Raw genomic sequence first — 20,352 nt, forward strand, 5'->3', positions numbered from 1 at the left:
TTCAGTTGTGCTCCATGCAAGCCTTTTAATTTACCATGTGTACACCGTGTTCAGGATGAGCAGCTCTAAGGGGGTGGTGGTGGGGGTTGGTTTTTGTTTTTCCCGGTGGCTGAATAACATAAGCTATTGAATTAAGACATGAAGACTTTTTACTTCAGGCCTCAGGAAACTGAATTTTTATTTCTGATTTCCAGCAGGTAGTTTGAGCTTGGGTCAGTTCAGCTCGCTTCGCTATTGATTTCTTGCCCCCCTCATTCTTTGTTGTTCCTGTTTGAATGAAAGCTCTTTGGGGTAGGGGCTGTAGCTCACTAAGTGTTTGTAGAGAACTGAGCACAAAGGGGGCCTCTAACAGACTTTTTAACTATTTCTACTTTGTGAAATGAAGTTGAACTCAAGGGGTACTTGAGCGTACCAAGTTCTGTGAGTCAGGTTTCTGTGTACATTGCCAGCTTTAGCTGAACTCAGAGTATCAGTTGATCTCAAAGTATTTTTATTGTGCTCGGGAAGAATGGATCCCTGGATTTTTGGCTGTGAGCTGGGTTTACAGGTTCCTGAGACATGCTCACTCTTTAAGCCATTCAGATTCCCTGTAGGAGCTTGCCTGAGGTGCTCAAAGCTTCCCACTCGAGGATGCCCCGAGCTCTGCAGGAGCCTGCAGGCCAGCTCTCACTTCCAGGTGGGCAGGGATGGTGGCAGGGGGGTCAGGGTGTGAGAAGAGGTTACAACCAATTCATTGACCAGCAGTGCACATACCTGTAGGACTTCTTGTAATATAGAAAATGTTTTAATTATAGCAACAACTTGACAGCCAGTATATGCAAAACCATTTCCTCCAATGCTGTTCCTTTCACATAGCTTGCTCTGAGAATGCAGAAGGAGAAAATATGGTGTTGATACTCAATGAATCAGTGCAGTGACAATGTGAATGCACTTTTGGTTTTGGAGGTACACAAAAGTGTTCAACGGAGAAGGTTCATGTCTGATTCCTAGTACTTTTGTTCTGAGATTAAGTAAATTAAAGTTATTCTGGCCAAATAACTGAAATTGTCAAAGCCCAGTTACCCCCTTAATCATAAAACCAGACAGCTTGCCTGGTGGTTCTTGCCAGTATGTGGTGGTGTACTCGGAGTTCCTTGGTGACAGAGTGTATAATGTTTTCAGCCTCTGCTATTAAGACTTACCAATCCAAATCTGGTTTTATGTTTTGTTTCCGTAACAGGAATATCATAAAAAGTAACGCAGGGAGAGGTGGCTCATCTCTGCCACGCAGAGCTCTGCTCTAGACAGAGCCAGATTCCTTGAAGCGTCCCAAGTGCTGTGTGACAATGTAACGTTAGGCAGTACGGGTTTCTGTGGAACTACACACTCAAACCAGACTAAACAGTTCTTCATTAATGCTCGTTTAATTGTTGAACAAGCAGTGCCAAAGAATTTGCTTCACCTTCCCAGTTTTGCCATCAGTAGTTTGCCCTGTACTTTGAAGAGCAGTGGCTTGCTCTGGTTCGTCTGTGCAAATGGGCCTCGCGGGCGATACGGTGGTGAAGCTCAGAGGTAGTGACGGCCTTCGCGTGAACCGCAGCTGCATCGGGTAGAGGCATGTTGCCAAAAGACAGGCTATACAGATCTAGAAAAGGTGAGGAAAATGGAGTAAAAGAAAAGCTTTTCGTGAGTGACCGTGAGTGTTTTGGACATCTCAATTTCGCTGCCCAGTAAGAAGCTCTCTGACAGGCACCTCACTTAATGCCTCTGGAAAGTATGGCTCGTTTCAGTATGTCCCCAGCTGTCTGTTTAGACTCACAAACCACTACTGAACACCTAATTTACAATGTGAAATTAAACTGGTGTCCTTGATACACAGCTGTAGCTGGCAAAGTAGAAGCTCTGGGGGGATTTTGTGTGATTTTTGGTTTTATGCGTAAGCCAGTTAGCAAAAAAAATTTGATAGAAATCTTGTGGGTCTTTTTCAAGTTGTGCCAAAATTTACCCCTAGCTCCGTGGGGATCTGCGACAGTCTCGCGAGTATACGTCTCCTGTCTGAAAGTCCCGAGTGCAGGACAGCGGGGGAAGCAAACGAAATAGGCGGGTGTTTTTGCTTTGTGTGTTTGTGCTTGTAATCTAGGTCAGTTAAATGAAAGCTCCTAGAATACAGGGTAGCCAGATAAATTTGGGATAACTGAAAAGGGATAGTCCAAGAATAAGGAAGGTGTCCAATAGGCCTGGATAGCTGGATTCAGGCATCGGAGATTTCCATATGTGAGGCCAAGCCTTATTTCCAAACTAGCCTCAGCTGACTTTAGAAAGAAACTAAAACAAACGAGGTTTACTCCTGAATCCTTTTGAAAACTCTGGAAGTGCCATGTCCTTCGTACCTGAGTTGGCATCTGGCATCGACCCAGGGCTGACGCAGAAGCAGTTCTGCCTGTAAGGGAAACAACAGAGCCCGTTCTCACGGGGGAATCGTCATTCCCCGACCAGGGAGGGCTTCCTCTGTACAAAACGTTGCCCTACAACAGAACTGATTTTAGCACAGGGCGATGAGTGAGCTTGAAGCCGTTTCTGTGATCTGGAAAAAATGTGTATCTTGTCTTTGTCTCTTCGCACAGTAATTTTCAAGTGTTCTTTTCTCAGTGTAGGGGTAGCAGGATCTGTATCTATGTGAATTTGAGTGAATTTACTGATTTGCAGTAGAGTGGTAAATGAAGGTGAAGTTTTCCCTGTGTTCCTAACTGAAGGAATTCTATTCCAAGTTAAGAAAGTGAGCTGGTGAATTTTTTAAAGAGCTGGGAGTGTGAATCCTGCCCCTTGTGATATGAGAACATCTTCCTTTCTTTAAAGCCATTTTGCTCCAAAATGGGGTATTTCCAAAGACACTAAGTATTTCAAAGAAGCCATCGATGTGATGTGCTGACAGAAATGCAGCTGGTCTTCCTGAAAGTAACTGGCAATCTGGGCTCTTCAGCCCTATTTTTTGTGTACAAAATCTGTGGAACAAAGTTACTTGAAGTGTACTGCCTAAGTGTATCGGAGAACCTAAAAGGTTTGTCAGTTGTGTACTTTAACTATAGAAGGTAAATGTCGATAGAGGACAGTTATTTGTACTTTTGTTTCTAATTTTAGAAACCAAAATCATGGCAACAGATGTACAAGTGAAAGGACATGTATATGAACTGGGGGGGGGGGGGGGCACAAGATCCTACAAGTGAAGGAATCAGACCTGCATTTAGACTTCGAACCTTACTGGTTCCACTTGGTACCAAAAATGGGTGAAAACACCATTTCGCTGCTAGTCATTTGGGGGCAGGAGTGACTAATGCGGCTGCGTCCCATTCTTTGTATTAGACATGGCTTTAGACGTGCCAAACATCCAAGCGTAAGTTGAAGAAGCTGGACAGCCTCTAACCACTTCCTTGGATACGTTGGTGAGTGTTTGCAGATTCCAGCTGTAATCGCTGTTCACGGACGTGACCTCCAGGAGCTGGAACTGCCGGGTTCCGAATGTTTGGAAATGTGAATGGCTCAATTCACGGGTGCGCCTTCAGACGGGTCTTTGCATACATTCAAACGGATTGTGTCGGAAGACAGTGTATACAGCGTGTATGGAGGTGACTGACAGCACTTTGTCATTATCTTATTACTGTCTGTCTTGAGTTTTTCCACACTAAGTTTTTGTCATCAAGCTATTATAGGAACCTTTTGCTCCAAAACCAAGTCGGGCCCCACACCAGTTCCTGGGCTGTTGTGGCTTGTACACAGCTCTTCATTTCCAGCAAATGCACTGATATATATATATATATTTTTTTTTTTTTTTTTTTAAATGTTCTCCCTGGTGGGAGCAGAATGAAATGATCTGTTTGATTCCCAGTACGCCCAGTGCCCACTGGCGTCACAGACAGGTAGGAAGCGGTTTTGGTAACGACCTCTGCTTTCAGAGGCAGAGTTTCACTCTGGTACCTGTCGGGAGAAGGAATTAATTAGAGCATTGGAGAAAGTGGTACAGGTGCTGGGAGCTCAGGGGCTGTAATTACGCTAAAAATTAAGAGTTTCTTTTCTTAAAACCTAAGCACAGGACAGGAGGCCTACAGCAGGAAAGACAGCGTCGAACTCTTACCATTTCAACAGTTTTGTTTTGGGCTGTTGGGTTTTAATACAACAGCTGAAGTGAGGAGTGGGGAAAGGCTCCCACTTTTCTGTGGTAAGTGTTTTGAATTTAGGCTAAACTGTGATGGTAGGGCTGATGGTGGCTAAACCCAGGTGCTTTGCTGCAGCTTGTCGTGTTGAAGAAAACTTCTTCCTAATGCGCAATAATTGAACATGGTCAGAGGCAGCTCGAGCAAAACCAAGAGCAAGAGGGGCGTCGCTCAGAGCAGCACGTACTGATGCTTATCCAAGAGCTCATCGCGGAACAGCCTGTAGTTCCAGCGTTTGTGAGCAAAGGCCCCAGGGTTCCATTCACGAAGAGGCTGGAAAGAATGGCTGGATCAGGTCTGTGTCCCCAATACTTATGGGGGAAAAACAAACAAAAAAAAAAAAACAAGAAAAAAAACCACCTCATGCAGGTTTTTGTGTCTTTGCTCTTTGTCAATGGGGGGGCGGGGGGGGGGAGGAGAAGAAAAAGCCACCAGGCAGGTGGGTTCTGGGGTGCCGGGAGCCGACAGCTACAGCTTTGTGTCGGCGGCACAGGGCAGCACCGCTTACCAAACTTCACCTCCTGTCGAGAAAGAGGCAGCAGCTCAGGCTGCTTTTGCCCTGTTCGTATCCAGGTGGTAGAAACAGGAAACAAACCCCTTAGAAAGCAGGGCTGCAATGAGTCAGAAATACAGAGTAGAGATTTTATTTTTTTTTTGAGCTGGTTGATCATTCTCTGGCTTTTCCGCTGTTTTACAAGGGCATGTTAAGAAATGTACCAGAGCGGTGGAAATTCTGCAGCCATTTCTCAGAAAACCATGAGAGAATTACTTTAACATATGTTTCCATCTTCTGCTTTTTGCATTTCCCTCCCCCCCTTGTATTTCTTTTTTCTTTAACCTGGTACAAACTTTTATATGCTTACAAGGCTCACTATGCTACAGAAATTTCACGTTGCCGTTAGAATGTCTCTGTGGCGTGGTATGCATCAGGTCCAAGTAAATGCCTTTTCGCCTTACAGGATTGTCATGTGCAGCCCTGAAAACAAGTGTCTGTTTAAATGCTGCCTCAGAGCAGCTGCTTATCATCAGGCTGGCCGGGAAACAAGGGGCAGAAGGTGCTGGTTGACTCGCAGCCGCAGGTTGTCCGTGTGCCTCGGCACGTGTCAGGTGAGAAGGCAGAGCTTTTTTCAATCTTTTTTTTTGCCTTCTTTCATTTTGGTATGCCAGAAAAGATAGAACGTGCAGGAAGCTGAGCTTCCCGCCAACAGCTAAGTAAGTTTAGTGCTATTTCCACCTAAAGCCAGATGGGGTTTGTTGTTATTAGCGGGGGGGTGGGGTGGGTGCGTGTCTGTGTTTGTCAGAGGATGACTATGTGGTGAGTTACATGAGCTCAAACCAAGAACTTGCCCTGCAAGCTGCAACAGGTTAGCCACCTCATAAAATATGACCTGGCTATACGTGCAATAAATACACATAGCGTAGTATTAGCAGGTAAAGAAGTTCTCTGTCAGTTGGCACCGTCTGCCCAAGGCCAGCCTCAGTTTGTGTCGGTGCAAGCCCGCGGCCCGGGCGCTCATCTGCAATCCCTGGGCCGCAGCACGTGGAGCCGAGGCCCCTGTCTTAAAAGCCTTTTCTTGCAGCGGTTCGACAGCGTCCCGTTCCACCGGCCCACAAGCTCGTGTGCAATTAGCACGGCCGCTGCCCGGGAGCGGCGGGTCACGCTGCGGGTTGAAGGCGTTCCTGGAAGAAAGCGCAGCTGGCGCTGGTTTGCCTTCCCAGCCCAGCAGCGAGGCAGAGATTTATTATTATTGTTGCCGTTACCTCTGCTGGCACTTCGGCTGCGTCCCCATGTGCAACCCGGGAAACGAGGTTGTGTTTAGCTTAAAATACTTTGGGACGTCTTGACTAGATGATCCCTGAGGTCCCTTCGAACCTGTGGTTCTGTGACGTTTCAAGCAGGAGAACCAAGCTCTTTTTCAGATCCCTGTACGGTCTCTGAAGTTTGCCTGTCCTGAACAGCTCAGGCCACGGCTGCAAGCACAGAAAACTCAAAAAACATCCCATATCTATTAATTTTTTTCTGGACAAACAATTTTATTTTAGGTAATGCGTCTATACACTGTACATTCAGTCACTGTGGTATATAAGCATAGCTATTTTCATACATAATCTCATAAAGTCCTTTATTTTACAATATTATCTGCTTCGAGGGGAGGGGATGTGGAAAAGGACTATCAAGGTACACAGCGAAATAGATAAATATGCCAAGCTTTTTTCTTATTTTTTTTAAATCAGGCATTTATAAACAAGAAAGCATACATTACTTACATAAAAATAGTTCTAGAATAGTAGAGTAAGTCATAATATTGTCATTAGCAGCAGCATAGGAGAGACCAGGATAACAAAAATGTGCTGAAATGCTATTGGCTATTATAAATGTAAAGATTTATTTTTCTTCAATTGAAAAAATGTCATTTCTGTGAGTTCTTTTGATTAAAAAAAAAAAAAAAAGGAACAAAAACGAAACAAAACCAAAACCAAACCAAAAACAACCAAGGCAACAAAAAACTTCTCTCTAAAACACATGGACTGATGAAAGGGCAGAATGGAAAGAAAAAATCAACCTTTTGGTAATAAAATACTTTACAGTGAAAATAAGGACAAATAAAATGCAAATGATGGAGAAAGGTTAACCCACATTTAAAACTTGCAAAAAGATTTTGTTTTGTTTTTCCTAACAGACAGCAAAGGTTCTTCTTAGTTAAAAACACAACTCATAAAACAAGACGACTACCAGGTAAGAAAGAGTTTTGAAAAAGTAAACACCATATACACTTATAATACAACAGTGTAAAAGGAAAAAAAGTATTTACATGTTGAATTTACTTTTAACTTTTTTTTTTACATTGGCTAGTTCTGTTTGAAAAGCAGAATATTATGTATAGTAGTTAGCTGCTCCATAGATATGAATGTTATTGCTGTTGGTTTTTTTCTTTCCCTTCGTTAAGTCTTCTTTCAGTAATAGAAACAATGAGTAATTAAACTGAATATACAAGTATTAAGTAATATATTTTTTAAGTACAGGGAGAGTCAACAGCCTGTAGGAAACACCTCTTCTCCCTTTTAACTTCTTAAAGGAAACTAAAGAGCAGATGAAATGAGAAGATGTGACTTCACAACTCCTGCACTCGCAGCTTGGAGCGCCAATGGAATGCAGCAGGGACTCAACGGTAAGTCGAAAGAAAAGCAATCCCATCCGAACGGGCAACAGCTGCTTCCTGAAGTGCTGCAGACCAGAAATTACACACAGAACTCCCGCACCTCAACCACCTTCACCGCGTGCTTTTGCTCTGCAGACGCCCGCTGTTTTGACAGCTCTTTTCTAGAATTAGTGTCTCTGTGGCCACCTTCTGACAATTCTAAAAGCAATTACATGCACAGGAATTCTGAATTAGAAATAAATTATGTGCTGCAGAAAACATTAAGATTTTATTGTTAAAATGTACGTAGGAAAGGCAAAATCATTTACGATAGACTCCTAGCCTGTAAACCTCTCCTGCTGATTAACTGCTGGTGTTGAACGTTTGTTCCCAGTCGTCTTGCACTTTATTTAATCGTACTGATATTAAACCTTAATTTATAGAAATGTCTTTGCTAAGGTGGTTTCACTACCAAGGATCAAACACTATCGAGTCTTAACCTCAAACATTGTGAGATTCGTTTGCCACGTATTACCCTTGACAGAATTACCGTAACGCGCGGCAAAAGACGAAACCGTGCCTTTGTACCAGTAGTTCTAAGCTCGTTTTGGAGACCTCTGTCCTGCCGATCTTATCCCATTTACCTGTGAAGCACAGGTGATGCTGGATGTTTGGCAAGACTCTTCACTACTGAGAAGACTATTTACTGCTCTGGTTTTTTTTCCTTTAGAAAAAAAAAATGCAGATTTCATTAATTCTGGAAGATAAAAGCATCACACGCACAGAAGAAATTGTGCCGGTGCGTCGGCATGCGTCCCTGGGCACACGCAGGTAGGCAAGTGGGCCTCTTGTCCCGTAAAAAACCAGAGCGGGATGGACGTTTCCCTTTTTTGTGGCGTTGTAAGGGGGGAGACAGAGTCACAGATCGGGGGAAACCCCCCGAATTTACAAAGTAAGGCTTCAAAGAAGCTGAGAGTGGGGGTGGGAACACATTTGTTCTATGTGTAATTTCTTAACACGGCAGTAAAGCACAGCATATGCGACTTCTGAAATGCACAATGATCAACTAAAGCGAACGTCATTTAGTTTCCCTTGAAGAAATAAGTGAATAATACAGATCTGGAAATCATAAGGCTGAGAACATTTTTATGCATACTGCATAACGAAATAAACCCTTTACATAAGACAGTAATAATGCCCATTAATGAATATACGTATGGCAGAGATTTTAATTCCATGCATATGATTTAATAATCGCAGAAAAAAACATACAAAGAAGCAAAAAAAACCCCCACATTAAAAAAAAAAAAAACCTGCTTAAGCATAATCAAAATTCCTTTTGCATTGCACTTTAGAGGAGGAGATCTGCATCTAGACTCAGTCTCCGGCATCCCAAACACACAAGGGCGAAGCCCTGTAGAAACGGACAGTTTCATGTAATTTACTTGATGTAACTGTTTCTTGCTCCCAACAGTTTTACATTGTCCCAGTAATTCCACTCCTTTCATATTTCTTCTTTTTGTACCTAAAACATATATATGAACTTCTCTGTTAATGCTCACAGTTATTATAATGGTTATTATAACGATTTCAAGCAAACAGCTCTTGTTTGAAAAAAAACAAAAACAAAAAAAACCCAAAAAACAAAATTCTAATGTACTGTAAGTAAATACTATAATTTTAGGATTGGAAGCCGCTTTCTGTCTACTGGGAAATAATTTTTAAGCTTACACAGTTTGCATTAATGTCCAAAAGCAAATAAAGATTACTGGAAATACATTTCTTTGTTTAGAATAACTCCTGTGTATGACGATGCATAGGGTTTTCTTTTTTTTTTTTTTTTAATTCTTTAAGGTAAAAAGTGTCAGCATTGCCTATAGAAGATGCCGAGAGGAAAAATGAGCTGGAAGGCACATCTGCAGCCCCAGATCAAATTTTCACCTCATGCTGATAAGCGTGAGTGCGTAAGAGGTGAGTGTTTACAGGTGAAAATCACTTTTCTCTTGTTCAGTAAAGCACCAAGTTAAGCACTTCCCGGAGCGTCCCTACGGCCTCCCAACTCCTGCGGGAGACGGAGCCGTGCAAAGCCGGTCTGAAACGCCCCGGCAGTGCCCTGGCGCGTTCGTGTCTGGTGGCGTTCCAGACCCGCTGAACCCTCCTCCTGCGTGACGACGCAAGGCGTCACGCCGTGCAAAGTGGGTTGATGATGCTCGCGGCTGTTAGGCAGGGTAGAATCTAGAACGCTCGACTTGTAAACTTTAGAAATATGGAATAAAATGCAGAGTAAGATTCTGACAAAGTGCAGTTTAAAAAAAAAAAACACACCACCACCAGCAGTAAGACAACATGATGATGGCATGCTGCATTTTTACTCCGGGGCTGCGGCTTGGATCCCAAAATTAAAGTAATTTCTGTTTGTTTTTTTTAAAAAAAAACCCACAATTTTTTTTCTTTTTTGTTTTTTTGTTTTTTTTTTTTAAAAAGACGTAGGCTTATTCACAGCAGCAAAAATGTTGTCTTTTCTGTAGTATCCGATAATGCGATGTTGCACTCTCCTTGGGCACAGAAATCCTGACTGACAGTTCGTAATAAAAGCAGGTAAATACTGAATTCATGGTACGATGGTGCAACAAAGATGAGTTTTCCAGAAAACTGAAAGCTGAAGGAAAGATTTCAGAATGACTTTAAAACACACGTCTTCTGCTTCGTTTCTCAACCGACTTAACAGATCATCCATTTCCTTCCTTTATTTCCTTCTTTCTTTTCCCAAAGCTGAAGTGCTCTTGGATGAAGTGAGTCTTTTGAACACAGCAATTAATGAAGATGTCTTTAGAAAAGATGGCATGATTTGCAAACACTGAAGTCTGTAAGGCTGGGTTTAGAACTCTAAAGCGTACATCTTCTCTTCCCATCCCCACTCCCACCCCACCCCCCCCCCTTTACAATCCTGCATCTTCCTTTCTTCTTGTGTTCAGGACAGGAAATGAAGATGATTCTTTCTAAGGAAAAAATCAACTCTGAAAAGCACTCTGAAATTCTCATACAACCACGTGACGGGATTTAAACCGTGATGGCTTCCTAGATGGCTGGAAAACTGCTAATGAAATGGCATCATCACCAGAGGGCTTCTACGTTAAGAATCCCAAAGCCTATAACAAGTCATTAAAAATTGTGCATCGAAGGCTTTTTTTGTTTTGTTTTGCTTTTAAAGGTTCATTATAAAAATCTTGTTAATTTTTTTTAATACCAAGTCTGTGTAATGAATTATTTTAAATAGCTTATAAGAAAAGTTTGTTTGTTTTTAAATTCCAAAATGTTCCACCAGGCAGACGGGCAACATAAAAACACTGCCATGCTTGCCTTTTGCTCTGATTTTAGTTGGACGATGCTGCTTGCTTGGAGTTTGCCAGTAGAAAATTTGCTGTGGACTTAAAAGTATTTTCTTTATAAACACTTTGTGTTTTATAGGCACAGTAAGATGTTGTGCTATATGGATTGGAAAAAAAAGAGGCGTAATTCAGTGCTTCTGTTATAAAGAGTAACGTTTGCCTTCCAACTAGTAAGAATCCATACTCATAGATCTGTGTGCCAAGACACGACTACTCACACATGCACTTACACACGTACCCCACACATCCTCCCTTACTGTGCATATATGTCACTCATAGGCGTATCAGACGACGCGGTGCTGGGTTAGTTCTCAATGTTGCTCGCTGTGTTTTCGCTGCTGGGTTGGCTGCTTGGTTTAGGCCACAGTTGTTCCTGAAGTTCCTTGACTACCTTTTCCAAGTGTTCTCGAGCCTCCCTTTCATGCATCAGGTCAGCTCGGAGCTGCTCCCTGTCAGCCTCCGCATGCTGAAGCTTAACCTGTAGGTCCTCAATCTAGAGAAAAGCAGATTAAGAAACATAATAAACTATTGTAGTATCTCGGTTCCATTGTGGTTTTTTGTTTAGACGTTACACAGACCGGCGCCTCAGCGCAAAGTGAGAAGAGTGAGACAACCGTGTACTTCCACATGTAAGGTTATCAAAGTTGCGGTGAGGAAGGAATTGCCTTTTCCCTACTTTCTTCCATACGCTATTGTACAATTATGCAAGTGCATTGCGTGAACTCTTCAGCTTTGACATTCTTAAATATTTGCGGTGGCTTAAGTTCCAGAAAGGAGGATGAAAAAACAGAAGCGTGCCTTAGCGTAACAGAGCTCTGCTCACTGCGCTGCTTAAACCACCACGGTTGTTTCTCGAGGCCGGCAGCAAGTCGGCAAACCACAAGCTAAGTTTGCACAGGTAATTTACTTTCAGATTTTTTGCAATGGTTAGTAATAGGAGTGACCGGAACCACATTCCGTGGCTTATGTGAAAGGCCTGTGTCTCAGCTCTAGCTCAATGTCCAACAAAAGCAGCTGCAGTGTCGTGGCATGCAGGAACTGTTACGTCCTTCACACCACATGCAGGGAGCTGGCGGGAGGGAGGCGGGGAGGTACCGTGCAGGGGCAAGGGTGCTCTGAGCATGGGTGTGAGGAAGCCCGGACCCGGGCGCCCTCTGAGCAAGCAGAAACTCTCCAAATGACAGTGAAAATTAGCACCATTTTGACTCATAAATAAACAGCCGGACTTTGGAGGGCGGGAATGGGACTGAGCAGTGACTTCACACAGAAATGGACTTAAAGAAATACGTGCTCCCAGCAGCCCTTAGATCACTTGCTGAGCGCTAACAGGCCTCCAACGTATAGCAAGAGACGCAGATGGCCTCAGCGTCCCCAAAGGCCCCAGCAGGCAATCGTCCTGTTTGTCACTTAATGATACCAAAGGCAGGGAAAAGCCCCAGTATTCAAGGGTGTAAACATCAGAAAAACTGCACTGGTTCAAAATATGCAGCTTTAGGCCACAAACAGATAAGCTAAGCAGTTATCAGAGATTGCCATTTAGCAAAGAAAAGGAAAAAAAAAACCTGTTTTGGGCTAAAATGAAGGCTACCCACCACGCCATCCATATTTGGAGCTCAGTATCATGGTAAGGGAAAAAAAAAAAAAAAAGCATAAACCACACCAATAGGTATTCATACTTTAAGTATAAAGAAAGACATTTACACCCCTGAATTTGTCGTCTTACTGCCTTGAGCTTGGCTGATGATATTTCTCTCAGACAAAGGCTGTCTAGAGAATTGTGGTTTCTTCAAAAATAAGTGACAAGCACAACATAAGTGACAAACTTCCTGTGTGCACACCAAATTAGAGATAGATAAAAGGCTCTGTAAAGCTTTAATTTACAATTTCTTACATGACTTGGGAGCTTAAGTCATAGTGATGTCTGTCTTATAAAATTCAGCCTTTGAAGTTACTTAACATTTTCTCCTCTTAAGTGCCAAGCAGCAGCCTCCAAGGTAGCTGCTGCACAAAGCAGCTATTCCAGGCCCTGAGCCATCAGCTGCCACGTGATATTTTGCCCAAGCACAGCAATAATGTAACCTGACTGCATTTGGGGCTTAACGGGTGTCCTCACGCCGCTGCACTGGGCCCTGGTGCTGCCGCGGCGAGCCTCAGCACTCCCCACAGGGCACGGCCCGTGATACTGCCATGAGCCATGGGTGTCCTTAGGAAAGACAACCCGGGGCACATTCAGTTCCTTGAATTCTTTCTGAGGTGATTTTAGCCTGTCATGTTCGCGACCCTCTTATTCCCACCCAGGGAGGGAATTTATTAGGGGACTGAAAATCCACCTTGGCAAAAACTGTCACGCGTCCCACGAAGGAAGGGCGGCCGTGGCGGCAGCGTGGCAAGGCTGGGGCTGGTCCGGCAGGCGGTTACTGCTGTCTGCACTCGCTGTTACCTTGCCTGCCTGTTTGGTTTTTTTTTTTCCTTCCCCCTCAAGTGGAAGTCAACTGCCGGCAACGCCCAGCGCAGCAGCTCTCAATCTGGTTATGTTTAGTCTGGACACCTCTTATCAGTGAGACATCCTGTGATGCTGGGGAGGAAGCCCACATCATTTCCTGCTTCTGGTCTCCTGGTTAGACATGTCTCATAGTGGCACAGGCGGACCACTCCCCTTCCCGTTATTGAGAGCCTGGGCTTAGAAGCATTTCTGATCGCTAGTGCTTCTTCTTTTCCTCCCCCCCCACCTTAAAGTAACCACACCAACGATTTGCAGCTCAGGCTTTAGGCGTGGCAGCACGCTCCTGCAGCATGGCTCGCTAACAAGCAGCGTGGCACCAGCATTGCTAGAGTAAACGTGGTCTAGAAGCGCTCGCTTTAACGCAGGTATGGTACCACATGCAAGTTAGTCCTGCAAAGGTGTGACACCTATGTGGCATCTGCGTGTAAGTGAGATAGCGTTGCTCTAGGAGTTCAAAATTAGGCAAGTGTGCCTGATTTTTTCAGAGCCCTTCTGTTGCTGACCCTTGCCTTTTATCTCTGCTTTTCTCCACCAGGCTTTTAGCTTGGGGACCGGTGATGGGGGCAGCAGGGTGCTTAGGTGGGGCAGGTCAGAGCAAGCCTACAGGGGTGGCAGCGACGGCAAGGAAAGGCGTCAGCCTTACCGAGAGGGGCTGTCTGGGAGCCCTCGCTAGGGAGGAGAGGGGGTTTGAGGGGGTTAACCATGGGTGTGGGCCCATGCCCTTTTATAGGAAATGCGTTACTGGGCAACTGGGATTGTTTTACTGGAGGAAGGGGAAGGCAGGGCATGCAATGGATTCCTCATCAGGGCTGTTTCTCACGGAAATCCAGGAGGCTGCCACTCTGCTCTCAGCCCAGCCTGTTATGCTGGGTTGCTTCAGGGGGCATTCCACGTGCCCTGCACCACCGAGACACAACAAGGCCACTTAAGGATGTGCAGCCAGAGCTCTTGGCTCGCTTGGCTTTGGATGGTTTAAATAAACTTCAAAATCTTGTATTACAAGAGAATTTGATGCGGAGAGGGCGGGGAGGGATTTTTAGTTCGAAAGCTTAACGCGTACATGTTGCTTGTAACAACATGTTCCTGCATTCCTAGAACTTTCACTGAGATCAGACTGGAATTCTTTTCTTAGACCTGACAGTTTGCTTGACTTGGGCTTTACAACTGCAAACATCCCTCCTTCCCAGCACTGCGGTTTGCTTATTGCTGGGCTGTTGCTTCTTCTCTTGTTTTCAATAGTTCCTGTAGGTCTAGGCTGATCTTCAAGGAAAAATACTATTAGAAAAAGTGGCTCTGCCTAATAATTACAGTATTGAAATGGATCCCCACGCACTGGCAGTGCCTACGGAGTACTAGTGGAACTGAAGCAACATGTAGCATTTGTCTTAGTTCTCTGTAAATGGTGATTTTTCAACTGAAAAATGTGCTAAGTTCTAGGCAGAATGGCGGGGCTGCCATCGGTGGCCAGCGTGCCGGCCGGCCGGCAGCACCTTGCATGAGGATCAGGGCTGTGAACTGACACGATGGGGCCACACACTGGACTGGCAGCAAATTAGACAAAACAAGGCCGCTGGCACTGGAGGACAGACAGACCCTTGAACTAGCCCTGAAGACTGTGGGAATAGTAAGCTTACTTGCTGTAATCACCTTCAGCATTCGGGTCTTACCTGGGCTGAGTACTTGGCCCGGAGCCTGCCTGCTTCACAGCCCTTGTCACAAACCCGAATCTGCCTGGCTTGTTCCAGTTCCCTCTTCAGTCGTATCCGAGACTCATTGGCTTCCTTCATTTTCTTCTCATTCTCAGCTCTCAGACGTTCAATCTCTTTCCTTAAGTTGCGCTTCGCCTCTGTTGCCTCTCTCAGTTTCTCTTTCTTAGCCACTCTTAAGAACTCCAGCTCCTAGAAGACAAAAGCAGTTAACTTGTGAGAACTGAGGAGCTGAGACTAAATTAGTGCAAGGAAACAGAACTGTAAAGGAAGTGTTCCAACCTAAATTCCCACCTTCTGTTGGTTATGACCGAGAAGGCTCACGTCTAAACCTCATTCTGAACTTTGTACCAGCTTTTCCCCTTTAAATCAACATGAGATCCTACGCTCAAGATACCCTGAATTCTTGGATAATAACAAGCTATACACTAGAGCCACATTTTGCTTTGTCAAGCAAAATAGCTGTGACCATCTGTGACTGAATAAAGATGAACTGCAGTTGGAGAGAGCTACTAGCAATGTGCTCTACACCAGCTCGAAGTTTCAAACAAACCAACTGTAATGCCTGCACTTTAATTGAAGCCACTGAAGATGCACGGCGTTACGATAAATGCCATTTGCGAGTGCCCTTTGCGTAGAGCAGAGCCGACCAAGAAAGTTTACTACTTGCTGAAGGAATCAGTGAACAGTTCCGTGTTATCAGCCCCCCGAAAAATCTACTTAAGGCAAGCATGAGAACAACCAAATCGCCCATCTTCCTTCTATGTCTCGGCAATTCCGTCCTGCTGTAGGGACCTGCTGTGCAGCCCTAAGTCTCTTGGCAACCAGCCAATGGACTGCTCTGTCACAACACCTGGAAAACTCCAGGCTAAAACCTTAAGCCAAATCGAAACCGTACTTTGGTCTGGACATCACCACTCCCACAGTCCAAGTTCTTAATAGGAGCTGCTGCCTTGAAATCTCAAATGCAAGGGCGAGCCATTAATTGAAGTGATAATGACAAGGAACCTAAAGGTACAAAGGAAGAAACGCATAAGTTTTTAAAAAGCTGTTGTTAAAAGACCCGCTCGTCACAAGCACAAAAATGTGGCTCGCAAAAGGTCTGTCTCCTAAATGGTTAAAACAGAAGCTAAAGTTCAATTTCTTTCCCCCAGAAGCAGCATTTCCTCTCCGTCAGAGTCAAACCCTCACAGCAACGCGTTTCTGTTAAGTAACACTGCCGCCGGGTCATGGGAAATTCACTCTTTTGACAATCTCACTTCCCAGCCAGGCCATTGTTAGCTCGGCCTTGCCGCTGGAAGCATGCGCACATGCGCTTGCTCCGTATGTGGAACTGGAAACCCACAGCTGCCCAAATGGGAAATGGTGGCCAGACACCATCTTCCCTCTCATTCTGACGCGTCGCTTGATTTAACGCCTCACACTCAATCCTGCTTCATCAATACTTTGTGCAATTCCTGCCTTACTTTAAGTACACACTGTGCATTTAGGTTAGATATTTTAAAATTAGCTTTAAATGTATATTACTCAAATATTTACTTTTACTTTTAAATACATAAAATAAAACATTTATTTCCTGAAACACAAGGGAACGAAGTGATTTGCTCAAGGTGACACCGACCGAGCAGCTCAGTTGAAAAGACAGCTCTCGGCCTCCCCTCCCCGGGACCCGGACCCGCAGCTCGTGCGTAACGAGCCGCCTTCACGCGGGAGGTTCGCGGCACAGAAACCAGCACTCTGCGCTGCAGCTCTTGCACAAACCTGAGCTGGCAAACTTCTGCAGACATTCTAATTGTGATCATATCTATACGCTTAATATAATCTCTCTTTCACCTCCTCCTGCCTGCTAGCAGAGTGCTTGCATCTAGTGCTGGTGTTCTGAGAATTGGGGGTTTTTGGTGTGTTTTTTTTTTTCATCATAGCAGTCTCACTGCACACAAGTCGCTTCTGTGAGCTACTGTCCTTTGTTTCATTCCCCAAAGAAACAAAACGCACTGTGCCAGCTAATGGCTGTATACCTGCTTCCGACCAACAGCACAAGTACTGGCTTTCTGTCTCCCATGCTAGATGAGACAAGGCCCTGGCACCCCACACCCGTCCATGGATTACACTCCCAGCTCGGTTCCAGCTCCACATACAACATTCAAAGCTGACATGCAGATCTTCTGCACTGGCTCTACCTTCCACTCCTAGGTACTACTTTTGCCCCAGCTCCAATAAAGATGACTTCTCCCGCTGTTCTGTTGAGCCGCTGGGATTTGCTAATGGCCAGGACATCCCTGCGGCCGTTTTGTCTGGCCACTCTTTGATACGACCGATGCATCAAGGAGCTCCAGAAATAAGGAGCTTCACTGAATGAAGCAAGAAACGTTCCACGAAGCCTGGCTAACGGAAAGCTGAACAAAGACCTGTAGTTCAGCTCTTCCTCAGAGCTCCAGCAAGTGCCTGTGTCCCAGAACACCCTCCCTCAGCTGGGCAATGGCAGGATTTTAAAAAAAAATCGTTTAAAACTACAGATAAAGCCTCCATAAGGTCAGAAATGTTTCTAGTTCCATTAAATGAAACCCAAATAAACTGTGCTGGACTAGAAGGTTTCTTCAGTAATGTTGATTTTGGTAACCATGGATTTACGCCCTAAGGCAAAAACAGGTGGCGAGCTTAAAAATGTAGGAATGGTTCCTGAACGCTTTGGTTTCCCGGCTGAATTTACAAACAGACCCCAGGAAAGGCTGTTGCTATTTGGGAAAAATGAGGCAACTCTTACTTACATGAGACTACCTAATGGTTTCTACCCGGAAGAGTATTTGCAGACGGGGTAAGAGAAAGCTCTTTTCCAACCTTACCTGATGCAGGCTGCGTTTGGCTTGCAAGGCAGCGTTCAGCTTCTCTTCCTGCTTCACTCTCATTTTAACAACTTCATGGAGGAATTTTTCTTTGGCTTCTTTTGTATCTAGGCCACTGTCCAGGGCCTGCCTTAGGTGCTCCAGCTCAGCTTCCAACCCACTGCTGTGAGAGTCAGAATGTGTTGCAACCTCATATGAACTGTTGACTGTGACTGGGGCTTGCATCCCAGGGGAGCTCATGTCCTTTGCAGAGCTGGATGAAGTGAAGGACGGGGAGGAGAGCGAGGATAAGGAGGAGGTGACTGAAAAATAGAAATATTGAAAATTAATTTTAAAAGGCTAAAACTACTATAACTCAAAATATGCTGAGGCCCTTTTGTACTGAGGAGACAGACGATATTCAATGGAAAAAAAAGGAAGAAAAAATTCGGTTTATATTTTGATACTTGAAATATGATGAAAACACAAACCCGACTGACAATTTTGCTTGAATTGTGACTTTGGAACTTATGTCACAAACAGCGTTTTCTCCATGGATGTGAAGAAACAGATTTCTTCAGGGAAACCTACACCAACCTGCTGTTTGCAGTGGGTAAAATTCCTTCTTCCTGCATAAACTGCATGCACTAGAACTGCGTGCATGAACATACCGAGGGCAGCAGCAGAATTGTCTAAGTGACATGAATGAGGTGATGCCGGTGTCTTCCTTCATCTTTTGCCGAGGCCCAATATCAGAATACTGTTTAAGAACGAACTGGTTCTTGATCACTGCTTGACCTATTCAGCTCCACGGATGCAGTATTGAAACTGTGTGACCACGTCCTGTCTCACACCTGCACGTGTGTGCGCTCTGGAATTTTTACGGGCTATTTTTGCATATCCCACAAAGGCTTTTATAGAAGGCCCTTGACCAGACAGCAAACATCAGCATTTATGTCAACACCACATATATTTTGTCCTCTGCACAACACCTGCTCTAATGAGAGACGCTGGGTTAGTGACACCCGTGGTTCAGGTGCTTCTTGTTGTTGACGCACGTTCCCCTCCCAGCAAAACACACCCCCAACTTATGTCCCCCTCTTAGTTTTCATTATTACTTAAGGCTGTATTTTTACATCCCATCGAGGTATTAGGCTTCCAGAATTTTATTTAATCACAACAGAAGCTGAACAGCTAACTCCTGTGGATTACTGAGGAAAATCCAGCACAAATAAAACAAAATAAAGGCAGATATAACCGTCACTTACATTCTTCCCTGGTTTCTACTTCAATTTCTGCTTCTGATTCCTTATCCTCTTCAGTGGCAGTAACAGTGGCCGCAACAGTGGCTGCTGCCTCTGGGATGGCACTGTTCTCTGCAGCAAGTTTTCTTTTCCGTGGCTGGACAGTGCTGCTCAGCGGCTCACTGCTCCGCGATACTACTGTGGCGCAGGGAGGGTTGCTGACAATCTTCTGTTGGGCTGGAGGTGCGAGTGCCACATTGGGGGCCACAGCATTCTCAAAGCTTTTGTAGGAGTAAAAACTGGTTTAGAGGGGGAGGCAAAAGGAAGGAGAAGAGAGTCATACTCTTGGCTTTGAAATGCTTCCCTGTCCATGTGTTACACTGAAACTGCAAGAACACTTGCTGGAAAGACAGTGAAGTTCCATTGATTTACAGCAGCTAAGAATCTGCCTAGGTATCTGCTTAGCGTTTTGCACTCACTGAAACATGGAGGTGATTTATGCTGCTGATCTCCATCCAGTTCAGAAGGGATCACATTCAAAGTGCCACATATTCTAAGAGCACCAAAGAGATGAGATCCTGCTGAGTCTAAAAATTATGATGCTTCGTCATGATCTTCATGCATTATTGTTTTACCTAACTGCACAGTTTTACTTCTGCCTATCCACAAGTGTTTTGTAAACTTGGAAATGGCACTTCCTCCAGAAAATCCACAGGAGCACAAAAAGCATTTAGTGTTTTGACACAGCGTGCATCTGAGTGCATGTATGTAAAACAAATGTTAAAAACCCAACAAACCTATGTTAAAGGACAGTAATATTATAATGTCAAATATGCAGAATTTTGCAAAAAACATAGCAGACTGCCTTTGCCACTTTAGTTCAGCATCTACTACATGATGTATCTTCAGTCATACGTTAAAATTTCTCCTGAACCTGTTGAAGGTGGTTTTTTCCCCAAGACTTAAATTGGCCAAATTTCTCACAGGGATACCAAGGGCATACTCTTATACCGGTTCAGCCCTTCTCTCCCTACCTAAATGCAAAGTCTGTTTAAAGGAAAGGATATGCTGGCAGGCTTTCTTTCCTTTTCCTTTCCTTTTTGTTTTTAAAAATCAGTCCCCACAGCTTCTAAGAAACTTGTTCATAATGGCAGCAAAATACGTTCTCCATAACGCTCCCTACAACCACCTGGCCACTACAGTCAAACTTTCCAAAGAAACCATTACCCTTAGGCAGAAATCTGGCACAAACATTTTTCAGACTGAACAGTTCAAGTCTGGCAAAGGAATGTATAATTGCCCTGGCGCTTTCCGTTCTAACTGTGACACCAGTAGTCCCACCTATTACGGGTGGTGACTCA

The 20,352-nt window shown here is 44.4% G+C and overlaps 1 protein-coding gene across 3 annotated transcripts in view; it reads right to left on the reverse strand.

The window, feature by feature from the left end:
- Window positions 1-6,627: 6,627 nt before the first annotated feature.
- Window positions 6,628-20,352, reverse strand: part of SKI (SKI proto-oncogene) — a 141,965-nt gene continuing 128,240 nt past the window's right edge. For all 3 annotated transcript variants that reach the window (XM_064470105.1, XM_064470106.1, XM_064470104.1), the window contains 4 exons: window positions 19,016-19,290; window positions 17,769-18,070; window positions 14,887-15,117; window positions 6,628-11,209 (listed from right to left, as the gene is read on the reverse strand). In XM_064470105.1, coding sequence (XP_064326175.1) covers window positions 11,021-11,209; window positions 14,887-15,117; window positions 17,769-18,070; window positions 19,016-19,290 — 997 coding nt within the window. In that variant the 3' untranslated portion in view covers window positions 6,628-11,020. The remainder of the gene's footprint in view (window positions 11,210-14,886; window positions 15,118-17,768; window positions 18,071-19,015; window positions 19,291-20,352) is intronic.

The sequence above is a fragment of the Phalacrocorax carbo genome, chromosome 20, assembly GCF_963921805.1.
Source record: "Phalacrocorax carbo chromosome 20, bPhaCar2.1, whole genome shotgun sequence".
NCBI lineage: Eukaryota > Metazoa > Chordata > Aves > Suliformes > Phalacrocoracidae > Phalacrocorax > Phalacrocorax carbo.